This window comes from Mauremys mutica, chromosome 13, assembly GCF_020497125.1.
Source record: "Mauremys mutica isolate MM-2020 ecotype Southern chromosome 13, ASM2049712v1, whole genome shotgun sequence".
In the NCBI taxonomy this organism is placed as follows: domain Eukaryota; kingdom Metazoa; phylum Chordata; order Testudines; family Geoemydidae; genus Mauremys; species Mauremys mutica.
Window position 1 is genome coordinate 2,095,361 of NC_059084.1, and position 27,953 is coordinate 2,123,313.

The following is a 27,953-nucleotide window of genomic DNA, read 5'->3' on the forward strand; positions in this document are numbered from 1 at the left end:
GGAGAGGAGGAGGCGGCCGGAGGGGGGCGGAGGAGGCAGGGACGGGCGGGGGGAGGGAGGGGGACGAGCCGGAGCCGCCTGTGATCCTGTGACAGGAGCGGCTGCTGCTGCTGCTGGCGCCGCCGGTGCCTCCCTCTGCCCGGCTCGCTGGGTCGCTGTCCGGCTGCCGCGCTCCCTCCACGCCTGCCCCGCAGCGGCCCCTCCCGGGGACTCGCCCCCGCAGCCCGTCCCGACTCCATCCCCGCCGGCCGGCCGGGCCGGGCAGGGCGCAGCGCAGCGCAGGGGCCGGCCGGGCTCGCTGCCGTCTCCAGCCCGGGACAGGGGGTCGGGCGCTGCCTCCGGCCGGGATGCCGAAGCCCCCGCTGCTGCTGCGGGGGAGCCGCCCCGGGGACAGCGAGCTGGGGCGGCAGTTCCGGGACTGGTGCCTCCGCACCTACGGGGACTCGGCCAAAACCAAGACGGTGACCCGGAGCAAGTACCAGCGCATCGCGGAGGTGCTGCAGGGGGGGGCCGGCTCGGGCACCGGCTCCGGCGGGGGGGAGAAAGGCAAGTTCCAGTTCTGGGTCCGGTCCAAGGGCTTCCGGCTGGGAAGCGGCACCCGGGAGGCGGCGAAGATGGGTCAAGTGGTGTATGTGCCGGTGAAAACGGGAACGGTTAGTGCGCTCCGTGCCCCGGGGGCTCGGTGTCTGTCTGTCTGTCTCGTGTCTGTGTGTCCTTCCCTCCCGCAGCCTGCAGCCCAGGGGCTGGGGCCCAGCGCAGGGGAGAGACCCGATGTGGGGCAGCCCCCCCAGCATCACCCCCCCCCCCGCCAGCCATCCCGGCCCCTGTCCCATCAGCACTAGCTGGCACATCCCAGACACACAGCAGGGTGCAAATGATCGCGCATGCCCCATGGGGGGCGAGACACCCACCCCGAGCGCCCCATTAGAAAATAGCCGCCCCACGCCCCTGTCTCGACAGGTCCAGCCAACCCCCCCCGCCCCCCTCCAGTGCGCTGAGTTGCAGACAAACCCCCTCTTGGGGGGCGTGGGGCGGCTAGGGCTGCCCGCCCCTCCCAGCCGCCGCGCAGGGGCTGAACGGGGCAGTGGTGGCGGGTCCAGCTGAGGCGGACCCCTCCCCACCCCTGTCCGATCACGTCCAACCTGAGCTTCCCATCCGCCACCCACCCATGCGCGGCGAGGCGCGGGCCAGCCAACCCTCCAGCCCCGGCTGGGCCGGGCCAGCCTGTCTCCCAGCAGCTGGTCTAGCAACGGGGGGAGGATGCAGATTAGGTCAGACACCCAGTCCGGGGGAGGAAAACCCCCCCCCACACCCTCCCCTCCTGCCCCATCCGGTCCAGCCGGTACCTCCCAGCTGCTGAGCAGGGAAGAAGAGGGGCGGTAGGTCCCTCTTTTAGGGTGGGCGGGAGGAGATCCCTCCCCCCATTCCAGGCCACTGCACCTGCCCCCCCGCCCTCCCCCCCGCGATGGGTGCAGACTAGCAGAGAGCTCCGGACTGGGTGTCAGTCCCTGGCGGGTGCGAACGAGGGCCAGACTCTGCGGTTCCCGGGCAGCCCACGCGGCGGGGAGGGGGGGGGGCCTTGCACACACCCCAGCCCCCCCGCAGGTCCTGCCCGATCACGCTCGCCCTGCATTTCCCACCCACCCCGTGACCGCAGGCCGCTTTGCAGCCAAGGGCAGAGTGGGGGCGGGGGGCACCCCCCCCGCCCGCCCGCCTCCTTGGGCCAGGCCGCCTGCCCCCGCCCCCGCTGACCCGGGCGCAGGCTGGAGCCCAACCCCGCTGGGCCCTGGGCGCGCGCCCCTCCCCCCTCGGCAGGCTGCTGTCCCGCGGCGCCGCTGGTTATCCCGGGCCGGGGGGGGAGGGCAGAGCCTGGAGCGGGGCCGTGCCCACGCCGCCTGCCCGCGGGCTGCTGTCCCGGGAAACTCCCCCGCTGGAGCCTCATTGTTCCCTGCCCTGCTGGGGCGACGGCGCAGGGCAGAGCCCGGCTCCCCCTCCCCCCGCCTCCCAGCAGGCTGCTGTCCCGGCCGGGGACGAGCCAGCCCCGCTGGAGCCATTGTTCCCTGTCCTGCCCGGCCCGGCCCGGCCGGGGGGCGCGCCAGCCGCCGCCTGCCCGCGCCCCCGCGGCAGGGGCCATTTCACTTCCAGCTGGTGGGAGCAGGAGGTGACCCCTGTGCGCGGGAGGGGGGGGGGCTCCCGCTCCGCCGGGGGGTGGGGCACCATGGGGCTCGCTCGCTGGGAACTCCCTCCCCGTCCTTTGCACCATCTGCCCCAGCGCGGCGGCGCCTGGCAGCCCAGCCCAGCCCAGCCCAGGGGGGCTGTGGTTACGGAGTGCACTGGGGCGTGTGTCCCCCCCCGCCGCCCCCGCCCCGCGCGGGGAGCCGCTGGCCGGGCCTGCCACGGGGAGCCTGCGCCCCGGGAAGGTGGGCAGAGCTGGGCTCGGGGGGGGCGGCTGGGCTTTTCCCCGCCGCTGCCGCTGCCGCTGCTGCCGCTCTGAGGGTGCAGTGTTTTCCGTGCACACGCACACAGACTCCAGCATTGATAGGGCTGGAGGATGCTGCCATTGAGGGCAGCCCATCTGTGGCAAATGCTTCTAAACGCGCTAGTTACTTCCCATCTGGCCTGCCTCACTCCTGCGGGGGGGGGGAAGGGTCAGTGTCGCTTCGTTTTTCCCCTCCCTAGGGCACAGCGGCTTCTTCTCTCTTTCTGGCCCCTCCACCCCAAATGTCTTTTAGTTTTTGGTAGACGGCCCACTCCGCACAACAGCTCCCCCCCCAAGCCACCCAACCCTGATTTGGCTGAGGTAGTGAGAAACACCCCCTCCCAGACAGTGCACAGCGTAATCTCCCCCCCCCCCTTCGCCTCTCAATCTCACTAGCTACTCGGTGTACATGCCCAGAGCTTTCCAATGCTGCAGAGTCATGGTACCCCAGAGAGGCCATGCCAGACTCCCTAAACCCTGCCGTTAATTAGTGAGACACCCCTTCCCTTTGTGGTACACAACCAGGTCCTTACACCTGATGGCTCAGCGAGACTAGTGCAGGCACCTGGCTCCCTAAAAGCCTCATGTCCTGATGAAGTCTCAACAGGGAGAGTATCTAGACCCCCAACTCCTCTATTACAGCCCCTGCAGGCTACATGCTAGACACACCTAGACTTCCATAAATCAACAAACAAAAAATAGGCAGACCCTCAGGAGACAGCTGAATTTTCAATGGGACCATATAGTACATTTGCCAGAGGCTGTAATACTGTAAGAAGTGAAAACTGGGGGCCCTGTAAAGAGACTGGCTGCAGGAAAGACCCATCACTGCTGCTCCCCCTTAAATCTTAAGGTGTCAAGTCTGTAGAAGTTGTTTGTTCTCCCCCCCCCCTTGTTGGCTCAGTTACTTAAGAGGAACCATTATGTTGTAAATCCAGTGAAAGATTTTGAGCTGATGCATTTGCTATTTTTTGTTTTGTTTGAAACATCTCTGAAAATTTAAAAATAACTTGACAGGGTTTTTCTTTAGTTGGTGATAATTCAGTGATTCGGTATCTTTCAGTGGTCTTTGCTAGTTTTGTATAGCTGGGTGCATTTCATTATTCACCATGTGCAGTCAGATAATTTATGAAGCTGATACTAGCATTCAGCTCAACAATAAAGTGCATGTTCTGGTTTATCTTCATTCTGTTGCTCTTTCCAAACACTTCTGGGCTGGTGTTTCAATTGGCTTCCCCCTCATCATGCCACTCATCTATCTGACACCTCTTGTTCTGCCCCATCTTCCTTCTCCAAGTGTATCTGTCAAAGACTTAATGTGCTCAGGACTGTCCTGAGACTTGGGACCCAGGGAAAGAATAAGCATAGCCAAAATGCAGCTGGGGTGAGAGGGGGAGGGGATTCTGCATGCTGCTGTACAGTATCTGCAGATTGTCACAGGAAATATGAAGTACCGTGAGTGAAAAGTTGAGAAGAGCTAAAGAATGTGTGGAGGGCACTAGTGGGGTTAAGGTCTTTCCTTCTAATGACGGAGTCAGGGCCACTCCTGTTCTGGAGGGGATGAGGGGTTATTAGTGTCCCTTTTGACCTTGTTTATTCCTAATTGACATAAGTGTTTTCTGTGCAATTGTGGCTAAAACATGATTAACGTGTGGTTCTTTTCTCTCTTGAGTAACTTTCCCTTGCCCTCCTTCAGGCCTCTTATCAGAGCAGGCCTAATCAGATTTGGGTGGTTTGAAAAATAGGACTGTACAGTGAGAAGGGGGCATCTGCCTTAGGTGATGTGATGATCATAGCAGATGGTGGTCTTTTTATTGATGAATGGGTTGGGAATAGAGGCAGCAGTGAGGTCTGGCACAAGGAGTTTGGATTTCCCTTTCCCAGATGGGTGTCCTGAAGATTCAAGTCATTTAAGACACACAACAAAAACCAAAGAAAAAAAAATAGGTAATAATTGGAGATATACCAATCTCCTAGAACTGGAAGGGACCTTGAAAGGTCATTGAGTCCAGCCCCCTGCCTTCACTAGCAGGACCAATTTTTGCCCCAGATCCCTAAGTGGCCCCCTCAAGGATTGAGCTTACAACCCTGGGTTTAGTAGGCCAATGCTCAAACCACTGAGCTATCCCTCCCCCTAGTCAGGGGGTCCTAGTCAGTGCAGGAAATTTGGTACCTTCCTGGCAGCATAACAAGCCTATTCAGATATTAGTTAGATTGTAAGCTCTTTGGGCAGGGACTTTAAAAAATATCTATACAGAATGCCTAGCACAGGGGTCGGCAACTGTTCAGAAGTGCTGTGCCGAGTCTTCATTTATTCACTCTAATTTAAGGTTTTGCGTGCCGGTCATACATTTCAATGTTTTTAGAAGGTCTCTTTCTATAAGTCTATAATATATAACTAAACTATTGTTGTATGTAAAGTAAATAAGGTTTTAAAATGTTTAAGAAGCTTCATTTAAAATTAAAATGCAGAGCCCCCTGGACCGGTGGCCAGGATCTAGGCAGTGTGAGTGCCACTGAAAATCAGCTCGTGTGCCGTCTTTGGCACCCGTACCGTAGGTTGCCTACCCCTGGCCTAGCACAATGGGATCTCAGTGTGCTACTGCAATACAAACAACAGGTATCTTGCAATTCCTAAGTGCACCCTTGCACTGCTCAACTATATAAATTATAATAGGCTGATGTGTTGCTGGTATGTTAGTACCAGTGTAGCAATGCTTGAACCTCAGCGTCCATTAGCCAGCTGGCCTTGTATATCTCTGATCTTGCCTCAAAACCATGAGAGTGTGTGTTCATGATGGGGAGTTAAAATGTGGCTTTTATTATAGTCTCATGTTTCTCTTGCCTCAAGTATTTAGTGTCCTTTGGACAGAGTTTTCCTACAGATGTATGTTGAGATGGAGATATTGTGTAAGGAAAAATACGACATTTTTAGTGACAGCTGGAGGTGCTGATTTGTTTTCATGTAGCACCAGGTGTTAGGGGAAAGGTTAGACCCAGCCTTTGGTTTGGGCATTAGCTGCAGGAGTGGATATGCACACTTTGTAAATCAGTGCTATACTTCACCCTGCATGGTGTGCGCTTGTCACAGCTATGGAACATTGGCCAACCTAGCAGGATATAGTCATTCCGGCAGCCTGTGACATGGGCTACAAGAGTGAGTCAAATTGGACTGCAAGATGGGACGTGGGAAAGCCTCACATTAGACGGACCCTCTGGGTGCTGCACAGGGCTCTGGGAGCCTCTATGGCAGTACATGCATTTGCTTTCCCCCTCCTTTGCCTCCTCTTACCCCTGGAGAGCTTGATAAACGGTTCCAGGGTTAATTCCAGACACTAATGAAAGGCTGAGGGCATTTGTGATGGTGGGGTTTTATTGACTTACATTCAGAGCCCTCCTAGATATTTCAAGGCAGACTCCCCAGAAAGTAGAGGTGTTTTGAAATAATCCCAGAATGACACATTTGGAGACCCCTCAAGAAAGATACTAGACTAGGAGTGAAGCATAATAAACAGAGGACAGAGACCAAGAGGGGAATGGATGGCGGCCTTTCATCAACAGCAGAAAAATCACTGTGGATACTCTGTAAAGCCGACCATTACAACATATGCCTAAAAACTTCATCTCTGCATGAAAACTAAAAAACAGTAGATCTCAGGATGGTATAGCATAGTAGGAGCAAGCTAGATTTAGGAAGCCAGACTTGTAGAAAGGAGGCAGACCTAATGGTTAATAGAGGTCCCTTTTTTCCTGGTACAAGTATTCCCTAAAGTTGTCATTTGGTGCCCCCAAAAAACCACACTGGCATAACCTTTGAGAACTTTAGTCTACTAAAGTTTTCACTGTTATAGCTAACAGCTCAGGTTTTCTGTGATCTTCATTTGGTCTGGATTAAAAAACAATAACAAAGATTATTGAAATGAAAGACAGGTGTGCAAATGGATCCCAAGACATGAGCTGAGAAATGGCCTATTATTTAACACACACAGAGTCTTCACCCTCCATGAAAAGTCTGAGGGCGAGGATGCACTGTGGGTCTGATTTTTCCCAAATAATTGATGAGTAGCTTCACATTTAGAAGTGCACTTGACAGTTTGGCACAATACTGACAAAATGCATGAGCCTGTAAACCAAGTCCAGTGTGACCCCAGAATACCAGCCTATAACACTTCCAGATTCAGCTCTTTGTGTCTGCACAGGATTGATTGCAATTTTTACCCTCAGCAGTTTTCAGGAATAAGAGTCACATTAATGAAGGACTCACTCTTGGTGAGATTCTCAGGGTTCTTGGTTAAAGTTCACTGGTGAGCAGCAATAGTCTCTGATATATTTGCAGGCTGAATTTACACAGCCTTGTCTTTCTATGTGTGTATAAAGAGAATTGACAGTTTTGGAGAATGAAGTTCTCTATCCATAAGAGTGAGCATGGCTAGTGGCAGTGCCAACTGGACCTCCGTCCTGACCTGCTGAATCACTAGGAGATCAGTCTCCATGGCTCATTCGGTCCTTGGCCTCTCTGCCAAGATTTCCAACAGGTTCCCTGTTAGTAGCAATTGTGTTGGTTAGTTTTGTGACATGCATATGGTCCAGTTCCCATCAGAGACCACAAAACAGTCATCAGGTGGTAACAATTTTTGGTCTCTACCACCAACTTGGGCTACAGGTGAACTTGCAACCTACAAGGGAAAGGTTCTATGGCCCATCATTAGTTCACTAAGCCATCCAGTCCTCTAGCTCTGACTGACTGAACAATTTTAAAAGAAAAATACACACCCTTATCTAAATTGTGCATCCTACACAACTCCATTGATTTCATTGGTGTTGCATAGGGTATAACAGGCAGGATCTGGATCTGAGACAAGGAGTTCCCTCCCAGCCCCCCACCCCCCCCAAAACTAGTCAAGTCATTTGGTTCTATCACTTGAAATTAACACAACAAAATTGCTCTCAGATTTAGCGCTCTTGATTGGCATTGATTTAAAGAAGAAAAAAAAGCAACCAAGCACAAAACTTTTGTAAAGGCCTATTACAAAAAAGTTAAAATGAAGAGAAAGAAAATCCAGCTCCAATCAGAAACACCATTGTTTAAATTGTGCAAGCTACAGGCAGTGTTCGAGAAGGGAGAAAGGGGACTGAGCATGCTTGAAGCAATAGGAAGGAAGAGACCCTGTATATATAAGCATAATTCAGGCCTCCCTCTCCACGCAATCTTTCCAGACTCCTGACCCAAAGGAGCTTTCCCATATTTTAAGCAGGAAGGTGATTCAGTCACTGGTACAGGATGGCAGCAAAGCCCAGTGGAGGCCACTAAAACTTGTTTCATGCGGAGCCCTTTCAGGGTCTGTTTGCCCAAACCATTATCAACATGAGTCTCTCAGGTAAACCAAAAGAAATGATACTGTTTTTGCTGTTAAATTAGAGCAGACATGAATAGTGTGTAAATTTACTTTGTGGACAAACAAATGTCTGAGAAGGCGCAAAGATGGATGGAGGGGTATTAATGGAGGTTCCGTTTATCCACCTGTGTTGACTTTTTAGCTTCATAGAAACTTGTCTGCATTGCTTTGACAGCAAAATGTATATTTATTTCTCTTTGTCTTTAGCACAAATTAGCAATTACCTTTCCCTGCTCTCATATTAGCTGTGCCCTTCCCTGGAGAACTGCATTGAGGATGGGCCAAAGCCACCACTGAGTTTCAGTGTCCCGTCAGTCTAATTAGCTGATTGTAGCAATGGGTGGTACAGAGGGGGCCTATTGGCCAGAATCAGCTTCTTTATAGGAACACTGCTGACTTCCACTCTTAGCATGGTTGCCAACAAAACAGCAATTTATTTAAAAAGAAAATAGCTGCAGTGTGTGTGTGTGCGTATGTGTGTGCATGCGTGCGTGTGTGCAGGGGGTGGGGAGGAGTGTCACTAGCTTTAGGGATATGGAGTAGCATTTTTCTTTATTGTGTAGTATGGGAACATCCATCAGTCACTCAGTGTTGAAAAGAGGTTGGTTAAGTTTTACCACCATGGTGCACGACTCTTCAGAGAAGGAGGATTCAGGAATAGATGCAATATAAATATTTTCTTTCAATGATTGTGCAGTGTTGGCTTGACAATCCAGGAGGACAAGGTTCTCTGCTCACACACTAGAAGTAGCATGGACAGCCTTTATGCTAGTTTCCCCCACACTGGCTGCCTACAGACCGTAATCCTGATCTGGAGGGACCACTGCCGAGTGGAAGAGGGTAGTTCAGTCTCCGTGGCCAATTCAGTCCGTGGCTCTCTGGTGAGATTGCTAGATGTAGTGGTTGTTTCACAGTGTGGACATCAAGCCCACATCTCCCGAGCCAGTAAACAGCAAACCAAACCCCAAAACTTGTTGGTGACTCTACTAGTCTGAGATGGATTTGAGTGAATGACCTAGAAACAAAAGGCTCCGTATCTTAATACCAGTCCCCATCCCCACTACCTAGAGTCATCCAGTCACCAGTCTTGTCTAGATATCTAAAGACCTCTAGGTTCTGGTGCTGGAGGTATCATCCCTTTGATCCTGGATTTCAGCGGGCAGCAGAGCATTGCTGTTTTGAATCTTGCAGCATTAGGAATAAGAAGCCAGCGTTGCTGCAGGGCTGTGTGTGTTTCTGCACCCTCCCACCCCCACCCCTTTCCTTACAAACGCTTAAAGATTCTCTATTCCCATCATCAGTTTTGATGCCTGTGGAGTGGCTCCCCTAACTGGAACCATGTGATTTTTCATGAGATCTGACTAGCTGTGGAGAAAAGCTGCCTGCATTTTCTCACCTGCATGGTGTGTTTTGATCCAGCAAAAGCCCTTGAGCTGGTGACAAAGGTCTGAATGTGGGCTGGAAAGTACAGTCCTGTCTCTTAGCAACTGGTTCCTACCTCTGAGCTCGCTGAGCTTGTGTGGGACAGAGAGCATCAGTCATGCTTCTGCTGTACCAGGAAAGCGCTGAGCAGGGGATGGAAGAGGCCTGCCTCAGCCACAGCCAGCACAGTTGCAGAGGCTCAGGCTTTTCTAACACAAGCAGTTGTCTGCAAGCCCTAATCAAAGCTCCAGTTTAATTGCTTTCCTCCTGCCCTGTCTCTTCAAGGTAAACAGATAGCCTACTGGCTGGCCGTGGGAGGCTGTATGCCAGCTACCTGGAGAGAGGTTATTCTGCATTATTGATGCCTTTTTGGTCTTACTGGGGGAGGGACACAGCCCATTTATTTCTAGAAAAATAAGATATCATGAGGTCTTTCCCTGAACTTCCCTGCTCCTTCCTTAGGAATCCCCTCTCCCTTCCTTGGTTCTCAGAGACATCTGCATTGGTCATTCCCTGATCTGCTATTTTACCCTCCCATCTCCTCCCCCAAACCAGAGGTGATTCCTCTTTAGCAAGTATTCAGTGTCTTTTGCATCTCAAACCCTGTTTCTTAAACATTTTCATTAATCCCTTGCTTCATCCTAATTAACCTGCCAATTGGCCCCTCTGGAGTCTTCACTTCTCCTGCAAAGCTTCTGTTTGTACAAAGTATAACCTGTCAGCTGCCAATTTATTTTCCATGGGGAGGGCAGATTATTGTAATTGTCTGTCTTCTCTTCCCCATTTGGATTGCCTTCTCCCCATATACTCTACCTCCTTCTCTCAATAACAGACATATTTCAAAGACAAACCTCACAAAAAGCTAAAGAACAGCCCGTTTTATGGCTGCCATACAGCCCATGTGCCTACCCTATTCTGGCTTAGTCGTTGCATGAATATGGCCCCACAGCACTGGAGTGTTTCAGATCTGGGGGAAGGGGTCTTTATAGCTGGATTACCAGGTTATAGCAGTCAGCATTGTGTAGCATGCTAGAGTTCTGTTTTCCCCACCTTCTTAGCCTAGCATGTATAGATTCAAAGATTCCAAGGCCAGAAGGGACCATGGTGATTATCTGACCTAACCTCCTATATAACACAGGCCATACAACTTCCCCAAAATAATTCCTAGGGCAGATCTTTTAGAAAAACATCCAGTCTTGATTTAAAAATTTCCAGTTATGAAGAGTCACCACAAACCTTGGTAAACTGTTCTAATGGTTAATTACTGTCACTGTTAAAAATTGACACCTTCTTTCCAGTATGAATTTGTCTAGCTTCAGCTTCCAGTCACTGGTTCGTGTTACAACTTTCTCTGCTAGCCTGAAGAGCCCATTATTAAATATTTGTTCCCCATGTAGGTACTTATTGTCTTTAATAAGTCACACCTTAACTTTCTCTAAATAGACTCAAAAAGCTCAATTTATCACTACAAGGCAGGTTTTCTAATCCTTTACTCATTCTTGGGGCTCTTCTCTGAACCCTTTGCAGTTTATCAACATCCTTCTTGAATTGTGGGCACCAGAACTGGACCCAAAAATACAGCAGTGGTTGTACCAGTGCTAAATACAGAGGTGATATAACCTCTCTACTCCTACCTGAGATTCTTCCTTGTTTATGCATTCTAGGATTGCATTAGCTCTTTTGTCCACAGCATCACTCTGGTAGCTCATGCTCAGCTGGTTATCCAACACAACCCCAAATCTTTTTCAGAGTAACTGCTTCCCAGGGTAGAGTCCTCCCATCCTGTAAGTATGGCCTGCATTCTTTATTCCCAGATATGTATATTCAGATTTAACCATATTAAAATGCATATTATTTGGTTGTGACCAGTTTGCCAAGCAGTCAAGATTGCTCTGAATCAGTGACCTGTCCTCTTCATTATTTATCACTCCCCCAATTTTTGGGTCATCTGCAAACTTTATCAGTGAGGATTTTATGTTTTCTTCTAGGTCATTGATAAAAATGTTGTTAAGCTTAGGGCCAAGAAACAATCCCTACAGGACCCCACTGGCCACACACCTATTCAGTGATGATTTCCCATTACAATTGCATTTTGAGACCTATCAGTCAGTGAGTTTTTAATCCGTTTGATGTATACCATGTTAATTTTATATCATTCTAGTTTTTTAATCAAAATGTTGTGCAGTACCAAGTCAAATGCCTTCAAGAAGTCTAAGTCTATTATGTCGACACAATTTACCTTTATCTACCAAACTTATAATTTCATCAAAAAAGATATCAAGTTAGTTTGATAGGCTTATGGAAAATAGATCCTATGTTGATTTGCATTAATTACATAACCCTCCTTTAACTTGAAATACAAACTTGCCCACATTGATTAGGAATCTATCCCTGGAAAGTGCCATCAACTTCTGCAGAATCTAAGCTTTCATTCACACACAATATGACTTTTAAGTCCATCTCTTATGTTTGTGAAGCCTTCCAAACATGAACCTAGTGTAACAATACATGTTTTCTGAGTCAGCAGAGAGAGAGCTGCACCCCCAGCCCCTGGAGCAAGGGCAGCCCAAGTCTAACACCTCCCACAGACATCACCACCATCCCATCAGGGGACTGTGTGTGTGGCCAGCATAGATTAGTTTAGTGGGCAGCTGGTGATTTCAGGCCTAAGCAGCTGGGAGTTGCTTGGTCAGCAAGTAGGTAACAAGGCTGAGGAGAAGCTTTAAGCCTTGTGCTAGTAGGTGCTGGCTAAAGGTTTCACAGTCTGGGTAATGCAAGCTGATGAAGTCTGCATTTCCCTAGGCGTACATCTTGCCATTCCCATGGAGACTCCAATAATGGCCCATGTATGTTGCATTACTGGGGAACTGTGGGCTGAGTTAAGGATGTTGTGTAGTCTTAGTTCACAGTTTCTTGACCTTGGTCAGTTTGTATTAGCTTTAGCATTGTTGGTAACTTATTTTACATAGAGTTTTGCTTGTCCTTGTCCCTGGACTGTTGAACTGCGGTAGCAGTGTTACCCCTCTGCTGTAGTTTCACTTTGACACCACAGTGCCATTACTGATGTGCAGTTCTTGTGTATTCAGGGCTCTTTAGCATCAGCTTTCTCCCTGAATGCAACAGAACTAGCCCTCTGGCAGCAGCCTAGGCCATTCAAAAGCCCAAACTGACTGGCATTTGATTACCTCTGAAATAGTCCGCTCTACGATCTTCCGCTCACCTCTCCTAACTGAGGACACCAGCTCTGGTGCAGGAGAGCCAGATGCCCAGTTGTTTCTAGCCCCAAATATATAAAAACATGTTGATTTTGTGAGTGTGACACTTACCTCTCTGCCGTTAGGTGTGTCTGCAGCCTCAGTTTCCCTCCACCAATTCACAGTCTCCTCATGGAGGGGCAGTTTAGCCTTCCAGCTGTACCAAAAATCCGCCCCCTCTGAGAGCAAACAGGAATCCAAACAAACAAGGCCTTTTGCTGCAGCGGTTTCTGCCCACCACCTCCAGGTAGCAGAACAGAGGTAAAGAGCAGCCCAGTCCCTCTGCCTCAGGTTGCAGGCCCAGGGCCATGTGGAGCCACACAGCTATCTACTCTAGCCTCAGTATTCTGCTTCACCCCTCCCCCAGGCTACTTCCTATCCTGTTCATCTGCTTTCTCGGCTGCCTTTCAGCCAAGAACCCTAGCACAGACCTCAGGCCTGAACCCTGTAAAGCTTTCCCTACACCACGCTCCCTAAATCTCTCTCTCCAGCTCAGAGAAAAGGACTTGCCTTTAATTTCCTGTTTCCCCCTTCTCAGGGATCCTTGCTTTCAGCCTACAGACTGCAGCTCAGACTCAGGATCTGGGAGGAAAATAGGCCAAGCTCAGAGCTAAGGCCTGAATTTGCCTTAAAGGCCTTGCTTGCCCTGTGACAGATTAAAAACAGTGGATCTTTCCCAGTAGCTGGGATTTCACCTTTGTGCTCCCATAGAAGGAATATATCTATGCAACCTTGTATTCCAAAAACTGTAGCCACCTCTCCCTCACAAATAAGTATTTACCTTGGAAAAAAGTACTGTGTAAAACTCTAATTAGAGAAGCAATGTGGTGTAGTGCTTTGAGAACAGGGCTGGGACCTAGGAACTCTTGACTGCTCATCCTGCAGCTCTGTCACTGAATCACTGTGTGGCTTTGGGAAAGTTGCCTGTTCTCTCTGCCTCAGTTTCCCCCTGGGTATATTAATACTTGCCTTTCTTATCTGGCTGTAGTGAAGAGTAGTTGGTTGACACACCCAGTCTGTTCCCATTGAAGTCGGGGGGCGGGGTCTAGCTATAAGTGCGGGATCGGGGCTCAGTGTTTATATAGTGGTTTGAAAATACAGAGTGATATACAAGTGCTTATTAGGGGTGTGTGTGTGTGTGGGGGGGATACGATGAAAATTTTAGCAACAATTTTTTTCTGTTTTCCAACCTGCTCTAGAGATGATCAGAAAATATTCTTAGAAAAAATATTTTCTGGGGAAAAGAACATGTCATGAACATTTTTTCACATTTTTGATGATCTCTGATTATTGCTGTATGGCTGATACCACATGATCTTCTTTCTCTCTCTCTCTCACCTTAATGTTGGCCCGTATTCCTAAAGCACAGCCGATGTCCAGTGCGCTGTAAACTAGAAGGAAGAGTGAAGTTCTAGGGAGCTAGAACCGGTCATAGCAGCATCAGTAGAGGGAGCCTGCTGTGATTTAACATATCCCCTGCAAAAGCTGCTTTTATCCTACACCTAAATTCCCAAAGGAGTGAACTTCCTAAAGCCCCAGAGAAGTCTAAATATAGAAGTCAATCAAGGACCAACTTCCCATAAATGCACTAGTACCAGGAACAGTTTCTTTGTCAAAAGTTCCAAGAGTTCATATTGAAACGGTATCCCTTTCATTATGAGAGAAGGGTGTGAAGAATTAATAATTGTCAAGCTGGGCTTGTTCACCCGTGCACTCTACTTTTCAGCTAGTCACATACCTCCCTAGTGTCAGGATGCAAATAACAGATTTGAGGGATCTGGGTTTGAAGTCAGTTGGAGCAGTTTGCATTCAAGGTGTAGAACACTGAGGGCACACTAGGCAGGCTCTGCTGAGTGAATTCTGCTGTCCAGATTTGACAGGACTGGATTCTTCACTATAAATTGAAGCTCCTTCTCTGGGTGGTAGCTTGGCTTGTAAATGTTTCTCAATAAATTCCCAATTCCAGGTGCTGACAGGCAGTTTTTCCCTAAAGGACAGTGATTGAAAAATAAAATAAAATAAAAGTTGTAGGGAATTAAAAAAAAAAATCCAACTAAGAGAGAAGCAAAAATTCGTGAGATGAAGTGTATAACATCATGCGTAATAACTCCAAAACAGGTGTTTGACAGAATCTCTTTACATGGGCCAGACAGAACCCCTGGGAGTTTGCAGTAAGGAGTGACAGACTGTTGACTGGTAGACACAGAGCACCTCCACGTGTGGGATGGGGGAGGGTAAGGAGTATGGAAACAGCATTTCTCACTATGGAATCAGGACTCAACTCAGGGATTTCAGGTCAATTCAGTAGCACTTAATTGGAAAGTTATACAAATGTAACAACAAAACAGAAGGTCAGTGGCCTGTGACACCCCACACTTGGCAGTATCCCACCCCACTATGAGACAGCAGGAACTCAAGCAGTTAGAATGACAGAGATGGCCCCCTCCCAATATGGGGCAAAGGGAGTGCTTAGAGTGAGAGGGACAGAGACAGGCTCTTTTGTAGTGTGTGGGGAAGACACAGAGACAAGGAGAGATGGAAACTAATGAATGTTGGTAGAGGGTCTGCTGTATGGACAGAAAATAAGAGTTCTGCCATTATCAGGCAGCATTTCATTGGCAGGAAGTGGCTTTTTATTGACAGGAAGTTGAATTCAGCTGGTATCAGCCCTTAGTCTGAAGGCCAGGAGAGCATTTATCTTTAGTCAAACAGAGCAGACAGGGAAGTACCAAGCCCCCCCCGGATAAGCCTCTTGTACATTAGGGCTAACATTGTTCCTCCCCAAAATTTGCTGCTTTTCCATGGAGAAGTAGAGCTGGGGGAGAGCTTCACATCCAGGTCCTTAGGAAGAGCTGCCTGCTCCATTCTAACAGGCAGGGATTCTTCTTTCTGGCCTATGTGGGGTTCACAGCTTCAGGTCCCAGTTCTCCTTTTGTGCCTACACCAGAGAGATGCCAAGTATCCTCAACCCATTGACTTTAAAGGGAGCTGAGAGTACGTGGTACCTTGCAGGACTAGGTCCTTTGCTTGAAACTCAGATTAACTGGAGTCGGGGGTGCGGTTGGGCTGGATGCACTTGCCAATGGACAGTTAGTGGTCCACAACACAAAGCCCACCACTCACAATTTGGTCTCTTTCAGAGATGCTCCGAGACTGGATTCATTCAGCCTGGAGAAGGGAGTGTCTGGTTACTTCTGGAGAGGGTGGTAACTTGCACTGGGTCAGGGTAGAGGTCACTGGCATGGCAGCATAGAGGAGATCAGATGGCAGCTGGCTGCACTAGACACATCACATTGAGGAAAAACAACACGCTTTACTTTTCAATGCTGCTCCTTCCTCTAAAGTTTATGCTACACATATCTCTGATTACAGTGGTCATCACACAGTGGACCACTGATGGACCATCAGTGGTTGCAGAGTCCTCCGGTGATGACCCAAGTCATGATGGGGGATTAGAAGGGAACATAGGCACATGTGAGGATGTGGCCTGCTGAATGAAAAGAGTGGGTTTAATGAGTTATATTGATAGAAACACTGTCATAGGTGGGAGAGAGTGCTGGACAAGAGGATGAAGATTTACAACCATAGTGAGGAGTAGACCTGAGGTTTAATGGTCAGCGAGAGACAACAGATGTCTGTAGTGTAGAGGATTTGGATCTGAATTGAGAGGCATGTGAGAGATATGACAGGCAGCGAGCAGGGCAGCACCAGGCCTTTGTAGGATGGAGTGGGGTGTTTGGAGCTGCAGTAAAGGAGAGATGATAGAGGGGCAGGCAACAAACAGGAGGTCACATCCCGTGTAAGGAGTGAGTGGGTGGCAGCGGGCTTGTGCATGATGGCGTGTGTGTCTAGGGAGGGAATAAAGGACAGGTGGGATAAATGTATGGTTGCGGCAGGTGTGCATGGGATGGGAGGGATTTTGAATGTGTAATAGGAGCTGGACACGAGGCAGGGCAAATGCTGTGGCGGCCACTCATTCTCATGCGGATGCATGGGGCAAGGGGATCCCTCCCTGTCCCATGAAAAGGACCCCTGTGTCTTTAACACCCTCCTCCCTGCCCCCTCGCTGCCAGCCCCTAGTCGCTGAGCCTTTCCCCCTGCACTGACAGCTGGTATCTAATTACTGTGTGAGAATGAAAAGTCAGGCTGTCCCAGCTCGAGGGAGCGCGGATTAACGTCTCCTGCAGAATACACTTCCTCTGCTGGGTTACCATGGTTACCCTCATTACCTGCCTGACGAAGAGGCGCTGGTGGTTCCAACAGGGCTTTTAAACTCGGGCCTGGGGAGGCCGATGGGTGGGAGGCCAGGGCTGGGGGGTGAAGGGAGGGTCCTTTCCTTTCTGTGCAACCTTAGTGCTGAGAGGAGTCTGGGTCATACCCTGCTGCATGCAGCCAACTGAGCAGATGTCACCGAGGCAGCCTCTGTATTCTGTCAACAGTCATTAACACTCGCGAGGGAAGGCGCCCAGCCTGAGCTGGGCGGTTCAGGCACCAAGCCCTGGCAGCAGGCCACTCTGGCTGCCTGCAGAGGGAGGGCGGGGAGCATGGTGTGGTTATTAGAGAGGAACAAGGGCCGGGGTGGGATGGAGCCTGACTCAGATGCTCTGCTGCTATTATGTAGATCCCGAAGCCAGGTTGCCAGCACCACCCGGGGCGCAGGGTCCTTGGCAGCAGGGTTCTAGCACCATGTCCCTAGCCAGTGTGGGCAGTGATTCTCCCCTCCCCCAGCCTGGGAACTGTGCTGCACCAGGCAGGCTGCAGAGTTGGCTGCAGTTTGCATGGTGCACAGGGAAAATCCCTGCCCATAGGGGCGAGGACATGGGTCCCGTGAGGGGACGAGGGAGAGGAGGCATGGGGCTCATGAGTGGAGAGAGGAGAGAGGCATGGCCACCTGAGAGGTAGAGAGGGCACAGGCCTCATGAGAGCAGGGAGAAGGAGAGGAGCACAGGTCCTGTACGACGGGAGAGAGGGCACTGGCTCCATAAGGGGGAGAGAAGGAGAAAGGGCCCGGGGCCCAAGAAAGGGAGGAGATGGCTTGGGTGCAAAGGCACAGGCTCCATGAAGAGGACAGGGAGAAAGAGTACACGGGCCCGGGGGGAGAAGGGAGCAGACATGGGCCCAGTGAGTGAAGAGAGAGGGAGAGGAGGCGTGGGCTCGTGAGATGGCTGAGGAGAAGGGCATGGCCCTGTGAGGGGGAAAGGGACATAGGTCTAGAAGAGAGGAGGGGGCACCAAAAGGGTTGCCACCTGTCCAGGTTTTCCAAAGATTGTTCTTTTTATGAGGTAGCTGTCCCAGGAAATCGTTAAGGGTGCTCAGTGCGCGCTGCCAGCTGGCCAGTTTTATGGCTCAGGATCATCCTGGCTGTCCCGGTTTTTTTGTACCTCAGCGGCGGCAACCCTAAGCACTGGTCCCAGGAGTGGGAGAGAGCGGGCGAAAGGGCATGGGCCTCAGGAGGGGCAAGACGGGGAAGGCTTGGGGGCAAAGGCACGGGCGCTGCGAGGAGGACAGGGAGAAAGAGCACACAGGTCCCATGAGGGGGAAGATGGGCCCTGGGCACTAAGAGGGGGGAGAGAAGATATGGGTGCAAAGGCAGTTGGCCTTGTGTGGAGAGTGAGTTAGAAGAGAGCACAGGCCCCATGAGGGAGTAGCAAGGGAATGGGGCCCCACAAAAGAGGGAAGTAGACCTGGTTATATGGTTATGGGCCCCATAAATGGGAAAGAGGACAAGGATGCAAGGTCACAGACTGTGTGTGAGGGAAGGTAAGTGTTGCCTACTTTCATGATTTTATTTTGAGTTTTGCAATATTTGGTGTTTTCTAAAGTTTCACACGATCGCATCATTCCTGACTTAAAACTTATGAATTTCCCCTTATTCAAAATGGCTGCCACTTCCTGTTACTTTCAAGGGGTAGGGTTGCCAACCCTCCAGGATTGGCCTGGAGTCTCCAGGAATTAAGGATTATGTCATGTGAAAAAAACTCCAGGAATATGTCCAACCAAAATTGGCAACCCTATCAAGGGGGCTGAAGCCAGACTGCCCTCACGGCCCCCACCTTCCCTTGTGTTCAATGACACTGAAGCCAGACTGCCTTTAGGGGTAAGATGGCTGCTGAGCTTTAGTTAGGGGGCTGGAGTGGAAACTGTGAGGAGACAGAGGAATATAGGGAGTAGGAAAGAGGCTGAAGAGGTGCAGGGGGGGAGACTCAGGAAGGTGCAGAGGGATGCAGAGGACCAGGGAGACTCAGGAGCATAGGAGAGACTGTGGGACTATAAGACAGGTGGTGGGATGCAGGAGGAGGCCGAAGATGTCTGCATGAGGCAGACCGGAGGTGGAGGAGGAAGACTGAAGGGGCAGGGTGCTGAGCAAGCGTGAGGAGACTGAGGGCTTGCAGGGGAATATGGGGGTAGAAGGAGACTAAGGGGAACAGAGGAATGTGGGGAATAGGAGGGAGGATGAGGAGACTGGAGATCAGGGAGGAACAGGAGGATCTTGAGGTCTGTAGAATGGGGGGGCAGAGTGAAAGTGTGAGAGGTAGGAGGCTGTAAAGGTTATGGAGGGGAAAATTGGGAGCAGGTGAATGTAGAAGTGGGCTGGAACCAAGGGTCAGACCAAAGGTCCATCTAGCCCAGTATCCGGTCTTCCAACAGTGGCCAGTGCCAGGTGTCCCAAAGGGAATGAACAGAACAGGTAATCATCAAGTGATCCATCCCCTGTCGCCCCTTCCAGCTTCTGGCAAACAGAGGCTAGGGACACCATCCCTGCCTATCCTGGCTCATAGCTCATAGCCATTGATGAACCTATCCTCCATAAATTTATCTAGTTCTTTTTTGAACCCTGTTATAATCTTGGCCTTCACAACATCCTCTGGCAGGGAGTTCCACAGATTGACTGTGTGTTGTGTGACAAAAAACTTCCTTTTGTTTGTTTTAAACCTGCTGCCTGTTAATTTCATTTGGTGGCCCCTAGTTCATGTGTTATGAGAAGGAGTAAATAACACTTCCTTATTTACTTTCTCCACACCAGTCATGATTTTATAGACCTCTATCATATCGCCCCTTAGTCGTCTCTTTTCTAAGCTGAAAAGTCTCAGTCTTATTAATCTCTCATCATATGGAAACCCTTCCATACCCCTAATCATTTCTATTGCCCTTCTATGAACCTTTTCCAATTCCAATACATCTTTTCTGAGATGGGGCAACAATATCTGCACACAGTATTCAAGGTGTGGTTGTACCATGGATTTATATAGAGGCAACATGATATTTTCTGTCTTATTATCTTTCCCTTTCTTAATGATTCCCAACATTCCGTTCGCTTTTTTGACTGCCGCTGCACATTGAGTGGATGTTTTCAGAGAACTATCCACAATGACTCCAAGATCTCTTTCTTGAGTGGTAGTCAGAATATGAGTTGGCTCTAAACCTCTTTAAATCCTAAAGGGATAAACCCAATCCAGCTAACTTCCTTTTGTATCCGGTGTCTTCAGTACAAACTGCATCCCACCATGCTTCACAGGGTTAAATAAACACAGAGGGGCATAGGAAAGGGAGAGAAGCCTGGAAGCAGAGCGGAGAGTCAGTGAGGCCGAGAGCTTGCAGGGAGGCCATTCCAGAGGTCAAGAGCTGCAGAGCAGGTGACTCCCATACCCACAGTGGGAAGGGATGGGTAGGAGGCTGGTGCTGGGTGAGTGGATAGGTATAACTAGACACCCAGGCTCTGAGTTCTGCTAGTCCATGGAGCATTTTAAAAGGAATTATGGCAGTTTTGAACTGGATCCCGGAATGAATATGGAGCCCCTGGCGGCGCAAGGATGAGGGTTTGAATAGTTGTTTAGGGCTGGCCCTGGGTGTGGATGTTTTGCTTGTGGAGTTCATTACAAACCCCTTCAAATGGATTGCTTTCAGCGAAGGAGAGGGCTTTATCTGTCATGTCTGTGCTTTTCACATGGTGCAGTTTTCCTTTGTCCCGTTGCTGTAATTATCCCCATTTTGACCCTGCACTGAGGATTGCTGGTCTGCAAGCAGCCTCAGTTTTGAAGTATATCAGGAACAAAATGGTATTGGTCCATTACTAGATGGAAAGGGTAGAAATATCAATAATAATATAGAAAAGGCAGAAGTGTTCAATACATATTTCTGTTCTGTATCTGAGGAGAAAACAAATGATGTCATCATAGCATATAACAACATCCTTTCCATCCCACTAGTATCTGAGGAGGATGTTAAAGAGCAGCTACTGAAGTTTAAGACATTTTAAAATCAGCAGGTCCACAACTTGAATCCAAGAGTTTTAAAAGAGCTGGCTGAGGTGCTCACTGGACCGTTAATGTTGATTTTCAATAAGTCTTGGAACACTGGGGAAGTTTCAGAAGACTATAAGAAAGATGATGTTGTGCCAATATTTACAAAGGATAAACAGGATGACCTGGGGAATTATAGGCTTGTTAGCCTGCCATCAATCCTGGGCAAGATAATGGAGAGGCTGATCTAGGATTCAATTAATTATATTGGGGGAGGGATAGCTCAGTGGTTTGAGCATTGGCCTGCTAAACCCAGGGTTGTGAGTTCAATCCTTGAGGGGGCCACTTAAGGATCTGGGGCAAAAATTGGTCCTGCCTAGTGAAGGCAGGGGGCTGGACTCAATGACCTTTCAAGGTCCCTTCCAGCTCTAGGAGATTGGTATATCTCCTATATTACCCTCCTTTTATTTTTTATTAATGCCAGTCAACTTGGGTTTATGGAAAATAGATCTTGTCAAACTAACTTGATGTTTTTTGATGAGATTACAAGTTTGGTTTATAAAGGTAATAGTGTTGATATAATATGTGTGTCTCAGTGACTCTGAAAAGATTTGGTGGTCGTCTTGAATAATCAGCTGAACATGAGCTCCCTGTGCATCACTGTGGCCAAAACGGCTAATGTGAGCTTTGGAGGCATAAACAGGGGACTCTCTAGTAGGAGTAGAGATATTTTACCTCTGTATTTGGCACTGGTATGACCACTGCTGGAATCTTGTGTGCAGTTTTGGTGTCCATAACGCAAGAAGAATGTTGATCAATGGGAGAGGGTTCAGAAAAGAGCCACAAAAATGATCAAAGGATTAGAAATCCTGCCTTTATAGTGATAGAGTCAAGGAGCTCAGTCTATTTAGTTTAACAAAGAGAAGGTTAAGGGGTAACTTATTACAGCCTTTGAGTACCTACCTGGGAGCAAATATTTAATAATGGGCTCTTCAATCTAACAGAGAGAATTATAACATGATCCAACAGTTGGGAGCTGAAGCTAGACAAATTCAGACTGAAAATAAGGTATACATTTTTAACAGAGTAATTAACCATTGGGATAATTTACTAAGAGTTGAAAGGATTCCCAATCCCTGCCAATTTTTAGATCAAGGTTGGATGTTTTTCTAAAAGATCTGCTCTAGGAATTATTTTGAGGAAGTGTTATGGCCTGTGTTTTACAGGAGGTCAGACTAGATCAGGGGTAATCTATTTTTTTGTCAAGGTCCAAATTTCTTGGTCTAGCTATAGTCCAGTTCCAGACTCCAGAGGAAATAATAATTAAATAAATAATTATAATAATAAGTAAATTAAAAGATTTCAGGGTCCGTTCAAAAGTGCCTGGTGGTCTGGATTTAGTCCGCGGTCCGCCTATTGAGTGCCCCATGACTAGATGATCACTGTGGTCCATTCAGGCCCTGGAATCTACAAATCTGTATTGAATATAACCTTTATTAGAAGGCCATCTCCATTGAACAAGTGATTTTTGACAGTCCCTTGAGTGGTTGCTTAAGAATAGGGTTCATTTTTTTAATATAGTAAATGTGTACACAAGACTCAATAAAAAAAAATAGATGTGCAACTGTATGCATAATTTGCATGTGTAATTACTGTGACTGCACATGCAAAATGGGTATCCAAAAGATGAGTTGTGGGTCATTTACGTACACAAGTGCCCAACTTGCATGTGCATTCACAATCTTTACATTTGCAAATTGGGCTTACAAATCCATGCTTAACCTTTTGGAAATCAGGCCCATAATAATACATATGCAATAATTCTGTTTTCTTAAGAAGCAGGCTGAATGTTCTCTCCAGGATTCTGACTCCTAGCATAACTACCCTTACTTTGACACTAGACTAGATATCCCTACCATCTCCCATCAATATGCCTGGTTCTGTTTGATGGAGTGACATGAGCAGCTGCTGGGTACTGAAGGATGCCGCTTCTTTTCTTGGCAAACCTTGCCAGTGCGAGTTGACACCATTCTTGCCAGTCAGATAAGAGGTACAGTGCTCACCATGTTTTCCACCCCTACCAGTCTCTCGCCACTGCCATGTGTCAGGATTACAGCCTCATGTTCTTCAGCACATCCTAACACACAAAGAGCAGTGATGGTGCTGCTAGTGCTCAGCTGCTGTGTGTGCGCGAGGGAGCTTGGAAAGGTCAGTGCAGGGTAGGAAGGTGATTCAGTTTTGTTCTTCAGGGACCTCATCCTGGCATCACAGTAAAAGCTAGCCCTGCTAATTGGTCTGAGTCTGTGGGGGTTGCATCTGTTTAGTATCCCCCAGCCCCAGAAGGGTGGGTACAGTGCGCAAGGCCAAAGACTTTCTTCTGCCTATTCCCAGCCTAGTGAGATTGCTCTAAATTATGAAAATTTAAATTGCTTAAAATTCCACTCTGGACTCTTCCCTTGTTTTTATTCTTGGTCCATTTTCACTGGCAGCTTTAGTAGCACAATAGCAGCAGCCGCAGCCACTGCCCTGGCTCTGGTAGGAACCTCCCTGGAGCACTATTTAATTTATCCCCCCTCATCCTGTGTGCTCAAGGCAGCTCAGGGTTGGAACATTGTGCCTGTCCCCCCTCTAACCACATTAGCCCGAGGCCCATCTCATCACCCCTGTCACCCATCACTGATACTAACTCAACTTGCCTGTGCTGTTGTAGGGGGCAGATGGACTGTCGGAGCCTGAGGGCATCTCTCTGAAACGCGTTGCTGTGGTGGAAGATTTCTTTGACATCATCTACTCGATGCATGTGGAGAGCTCAGCAGAGCCAGGCAAAGCACCCAAACATGCTGGCCAGAAGAAAACCTATCGAGCGGTGAGACTTCCTCCTGCATTTCTCAGACAGCAGGGGACACAGACGCCCAGGGGAAAGGCCTCCTACATGAGATTGAGGAATGGGTCTGATGGGGGGGGGGAGTGGGCACAAGTGAAAGGCCTGTGTATGCGCACGCGTGTGTGGTGTGAACGAGTGGTATAATGGCACAGCAGCTGTGTTGAGGACACAAGAAAGGGCGGGGGGATAGTGGCACAAGCGTACAGTGGCAGGGAAGTGTACAGCTCAACAGTAACACACAAACGCAACTCTACACAATCAGAAAATAAATCCTCAGAAGGCTTCAACCCTTACTGACCTTGGAGCATTACTCAGGTGAGGGGATGTTTACCCACCTCCTGTGTTTCCTGCTCTGTGCCATCTGCCTCTCTTCCCCCCTCAGTTGCAGAGAAGCATCGCTGAAGGAAAGGGCATAGCTAGAGCAGGAGATTGGGAGTCCGCTGTTCTTTTCCCAGCTCTGATTTGCTGAGTGGCCTTAGGTAAACCACGTCAACTCTGTGTCTCAGTTTCCTCATCTGCAAAACTGAGGCCATGCCAGGCACCTGAGAGTGGGACATTTTGTAAAGTGCTGCCTAGAGTGCAGAGCGCCACATTTCTGTCTATGCAGCCTGAAGCCCAGGAGCTTAGACCAGGAATGAATTTGTCCAGAAGTATGTTTAGCAAAGGTTAATATTTCTCCTTCCTCTCCATATTCTTTCAACACAAGTATGTGTGTCCTGATTCTTTTATATGGGGCATTGAATTCACTCTCCAAGTTCCTGCTGCTGTGTTGAATCCTGGAGGCCTGAGGACCTGGCCACTTGGAAAATTCCTTCTTTGTTAGGACTGGCCATGCAGCAGCAGCTGGTTCTCTGCTGTATGCACCCTTCAAGCTCATGCTTGGGACTCGACTAGGCTGCACATGCTGCCCTGGTCCCTGCAGCGAGCCTGCCTTCTGCTTGGGATCATGCAGGGCTCTGCATGGGGATACAGGCTGCTGAGTATGCTCCTGTCCCTGCTCCAGACTGCAGGCTCCACGGGGTTCTGCACATGCCTTGAGCGTCTGTGATGGAGCCCAGTCCCCCTGTGTACTGCTGGAGCCCCTGCTGAGGAGCAGAGAGCGCTGTGGGCCTGCAGCGTTATTGTATACAGTGATGCTCTCTGGCTGGAGGCAGATGACCTCTCCTTCATTAAGGAGGGCAACTCCACCAGCATGACCATAATTCAGAAACTTTCCGCTCATTTCCACAGCAGACCGCTCTGACCCTCCCCTAATTCCTTCAATTCAGCTCTCTGGAGTACTAATCTGTGCACTGCACAGCCTCAGGGGACCAGGCTGAATCCGTCTGTTTTCCCAGGCCTGCTAACAGCAGTCAGATAGCTCCATGCTCCACCCCTCAGATTCCCTCCTGAGCTGAGATCATCACATTAACAGTGTGTATCCCCTTCTGACCTGGCAGGACTCGACTGTCTGTCCTCCCTTGTGCCCCATCACGCTTCCCTAGAATTCATTTGCTGCCAGGTTTGGAGTATGAAATACTTTGTATTAAATACAGCTTCAGATCCTGGTGGCTTAATGCACAAAGGGGTTCTGTCTGGATGGGCAACTCCAGAAGATTCAGTGTGTCCCCTGCTATTTCTCTCTCTCCACCATCTCTAATCAGAGAGTCACTGAAGAGTTTGCCCTTGTCCATGACCTCCAGAGAGAGGCAATCAGAAAGGGAATTTGGATGGGAGATAACTCATCAAGGAAGCTGCCTGCTCTGCAGAGCATCAAATCAGCTGAGAAATAACAATTGTATCACTAAAATTAGCTGAAATTTGCAGCAGACACCATGGGGCTGCTGGAGTGAATGACAGGTGGGAACTGGTCATAGTCCTACAGGCATGGCTAAGGGGCAGTTCACAGTACACTTCAGATACTCATGTTTTCCAGCAGCATTCTTCATGTGCCTGAATTTTAGTCCTTTTGTGGAGAGTTCCTGATGACTGAATGTCTGACAGACACCTTGAAAAGCAAAGATACTTATTCAGCCATAAAAGACGTGGAGCGAGATTGGTCTTTGTCTAGAGAGATTGAAAGAAAATCCCATGAGATCCAGGCTCTGCATCCCCAGTTTGGGACAAGATCCCTCTGAACTTTCCATCCATCTGCTATTAGCATGCATGTAAAACTGGGGTTATGCTGCCACTTAGTGGAGATAAATGTCTCACTTCCCCATGATAACTTTAGCTTGCAGAAATCCGTTTTAACCATTATCAACCAAAATACTGCCCCCTTTGCTCTAAAAGATTTTTTTCTCTTTTTCAACATGTTCACACTTCATCCTTCTCACCTTACCTAAGGGATATAAAATGCTTGGATTTTTTAGTTGTTTGGAGTGTTATTGGAGCCATGTTGGTCCCAGAATATTAGAGAGACAAAGTGAGGGAGATAATATCTTTTATTGAACCAACTTCTGTTGGTGGAAGAGACACGCTTTCGAGCTTACACAGAACTCTTCAGGTCAGACCTTGTCTTTCACCAACAGAAGTTGGTCCAATAAAAGATATCACCTCGTCCACCTTGTCTCTCTGGCGTGTTTCCCATTTTCCTTAGCAAAACAAAATGGAAGGAGTGCTTCCATTGATTAGAGCATGAGACTAGGAGTCAGGACTTCCTGGGTTCTCTTCCTGAATCCTCTGTTCCCTTGCAAGGATACATCACTCAGTGAAGGTCATTAACCCTTGGAACAAACTCCCCAGGGAGGTGGTGGATTCTCCATCTCTTGCTATCTTCACATCAAGATTGGATGCCTTTATGGAAGAGATGCTCTAGCCAAACAGAAGTTATTGGGCTCAATACAGGGGTATCTTGGTGAAACTCTTTGGCCTGCGTTATCCAGAAGATCAGACTAGATAATCTAATGGTACCTTCTGGCCTTAAAATCTACTAATCAAAATTTCCAAACATAGTGTCTTGATTTTCAGAGGTGCTGAGCCGCCTGCTGCAGCTCAGAATAGGGAGTGCCCAGCTTCACAATCAGGCTGCATATTTGGGTGCCTAAATATGCATATAGGTGCTTAACTTCAGGCACCAAAGTTTTGAAAGTTTGGCCTTAGCTTTTCTGTACCCTTGTTTCCCTATCTGTAAAACAGGGGTAACTCATACCTACCTCAGAGGTATTGAGAAATTTAATTTATTAATGTTTTCTAAATGTTTTCTGTTCCCTCAATAAAGTGAGTCATAGAAATACAAAGTGTTATTAACAATAACTGATTTTCAGAGTGGAAAAGACAGAACTTCCTCTAAAAAGAGTTATGGATTCTTCCAATTACTGGTATAATGGTAATTAATAATGCAAACAGAACAAGAACCTCAGAGACCTCACTCTGAGTTTAAGAACTTACAGCTACACTGTTCTCAGCCTTTCCTGCTAGGAGTAATTATAGGAGATGATGTAGGAGTGCTGGCTGTATGGGAAGTCCAGAGGTCTGTTCTTGTCATTTGAGGTCACTGTTGGCCTTATCCTGTGATATTCAGAGCACCTCCTGAGAGGTGCCGTGCTCCGCCAATAATTGTTAGGGGTGATAAGGACACACTGTGCACTTCACAGGATAGGGCCCTAAAGGAGTGTCTCACTCTGTTCTTTCCTATGCTGAGCAAGGTGAAGTGGGACAAGACCTGTGATCACTCATGTCCTTTGGTTCTGTGTGTTAAGCAGTCTCTCTTATCTAGGATACACAGACATCTCATTGTTTTCCCAGATTGCAGAGACCTACGCTTTCCTTCCAAGAGAAGCTGTGACCAGGTTCCTGATGAGTTGCACTGAGTGCCAGAAGAGGATGCATTTTAACTCCAATGGACTGGAGCCCAAAGGTAAATGCAAATGAGTTCTGCCAGCATAGGTGACTCTCGACCAGGGGTTCTCAAACTTCATTGCACTACGACCCAGAGGCGCCAACTTTCCCCGGCACTGGTGGGTGCTTGCACACCCCTGCCCCTGCCCCGACTCCACCCTTTCCCCGCCCCTACCCAACCCCCATTCCAACCCTTTCCCCAAAGTCCCTGCCCCATTGGACCCCTTCCCCAAGTGTACTGCGTTCCCCCTCCCTCCCAACACTTGCTGTGCGAAACAGCGGTGGGGGGGGGGGGAAGCAGGCATGCGGCATGCTCAGGGGAGGAGGCGGAGGCGAGCTGCAGAGCACCAATTTTTTCCCCGCGGGTGCTGCAGCCCCAGAGCACTCACGGATTCAGCGCCTATGCTGTGACCCCCTTCTGACAACAAAAATTACTACACAACTCCAGGAAGGGGGACT

General features: G+C 49.0%; 1 protein-coding gene across 2 annotated transcripts in view; it reads left to right on the forward strand.

The window, feature by feature from the left end:
- Positions 1–332: 332 nt before the first annotated feature.
- Positions 333–27,953, forward strand: part of NOL4L (nucleolar protein 4 like) — a 97,661-nt gene continuing 70,040 nt past the window's right edge. Inside the window, exons 1-4 of one of the 2 annotated variants that reach the window (XM_044985278.1) lie at positions 18,027–18,311; positions 22,693–22,841; positions 23,502–23,657; positions 27,402–27,513. In XM_044985278.1, the coding sequence (XP_044841213.1) occupies positions 23,586–23,657; positions 27,402–27,513 (184 nt within the window). In that variant the 5' untranslated portion in view covers positions 18,027–18,311; positions 22,693–22,841; positions 23,502–23,585. Of the gene's footprint in view, positions 654–18,026; positions 18,312–22,692; positions 22,842–23,501; positions 23,658–27,401; positions 27,514–27,953 lie in introns of those variants that run through there. The other variant, XM_044985277.1, reaches the window with a different exon arrangement.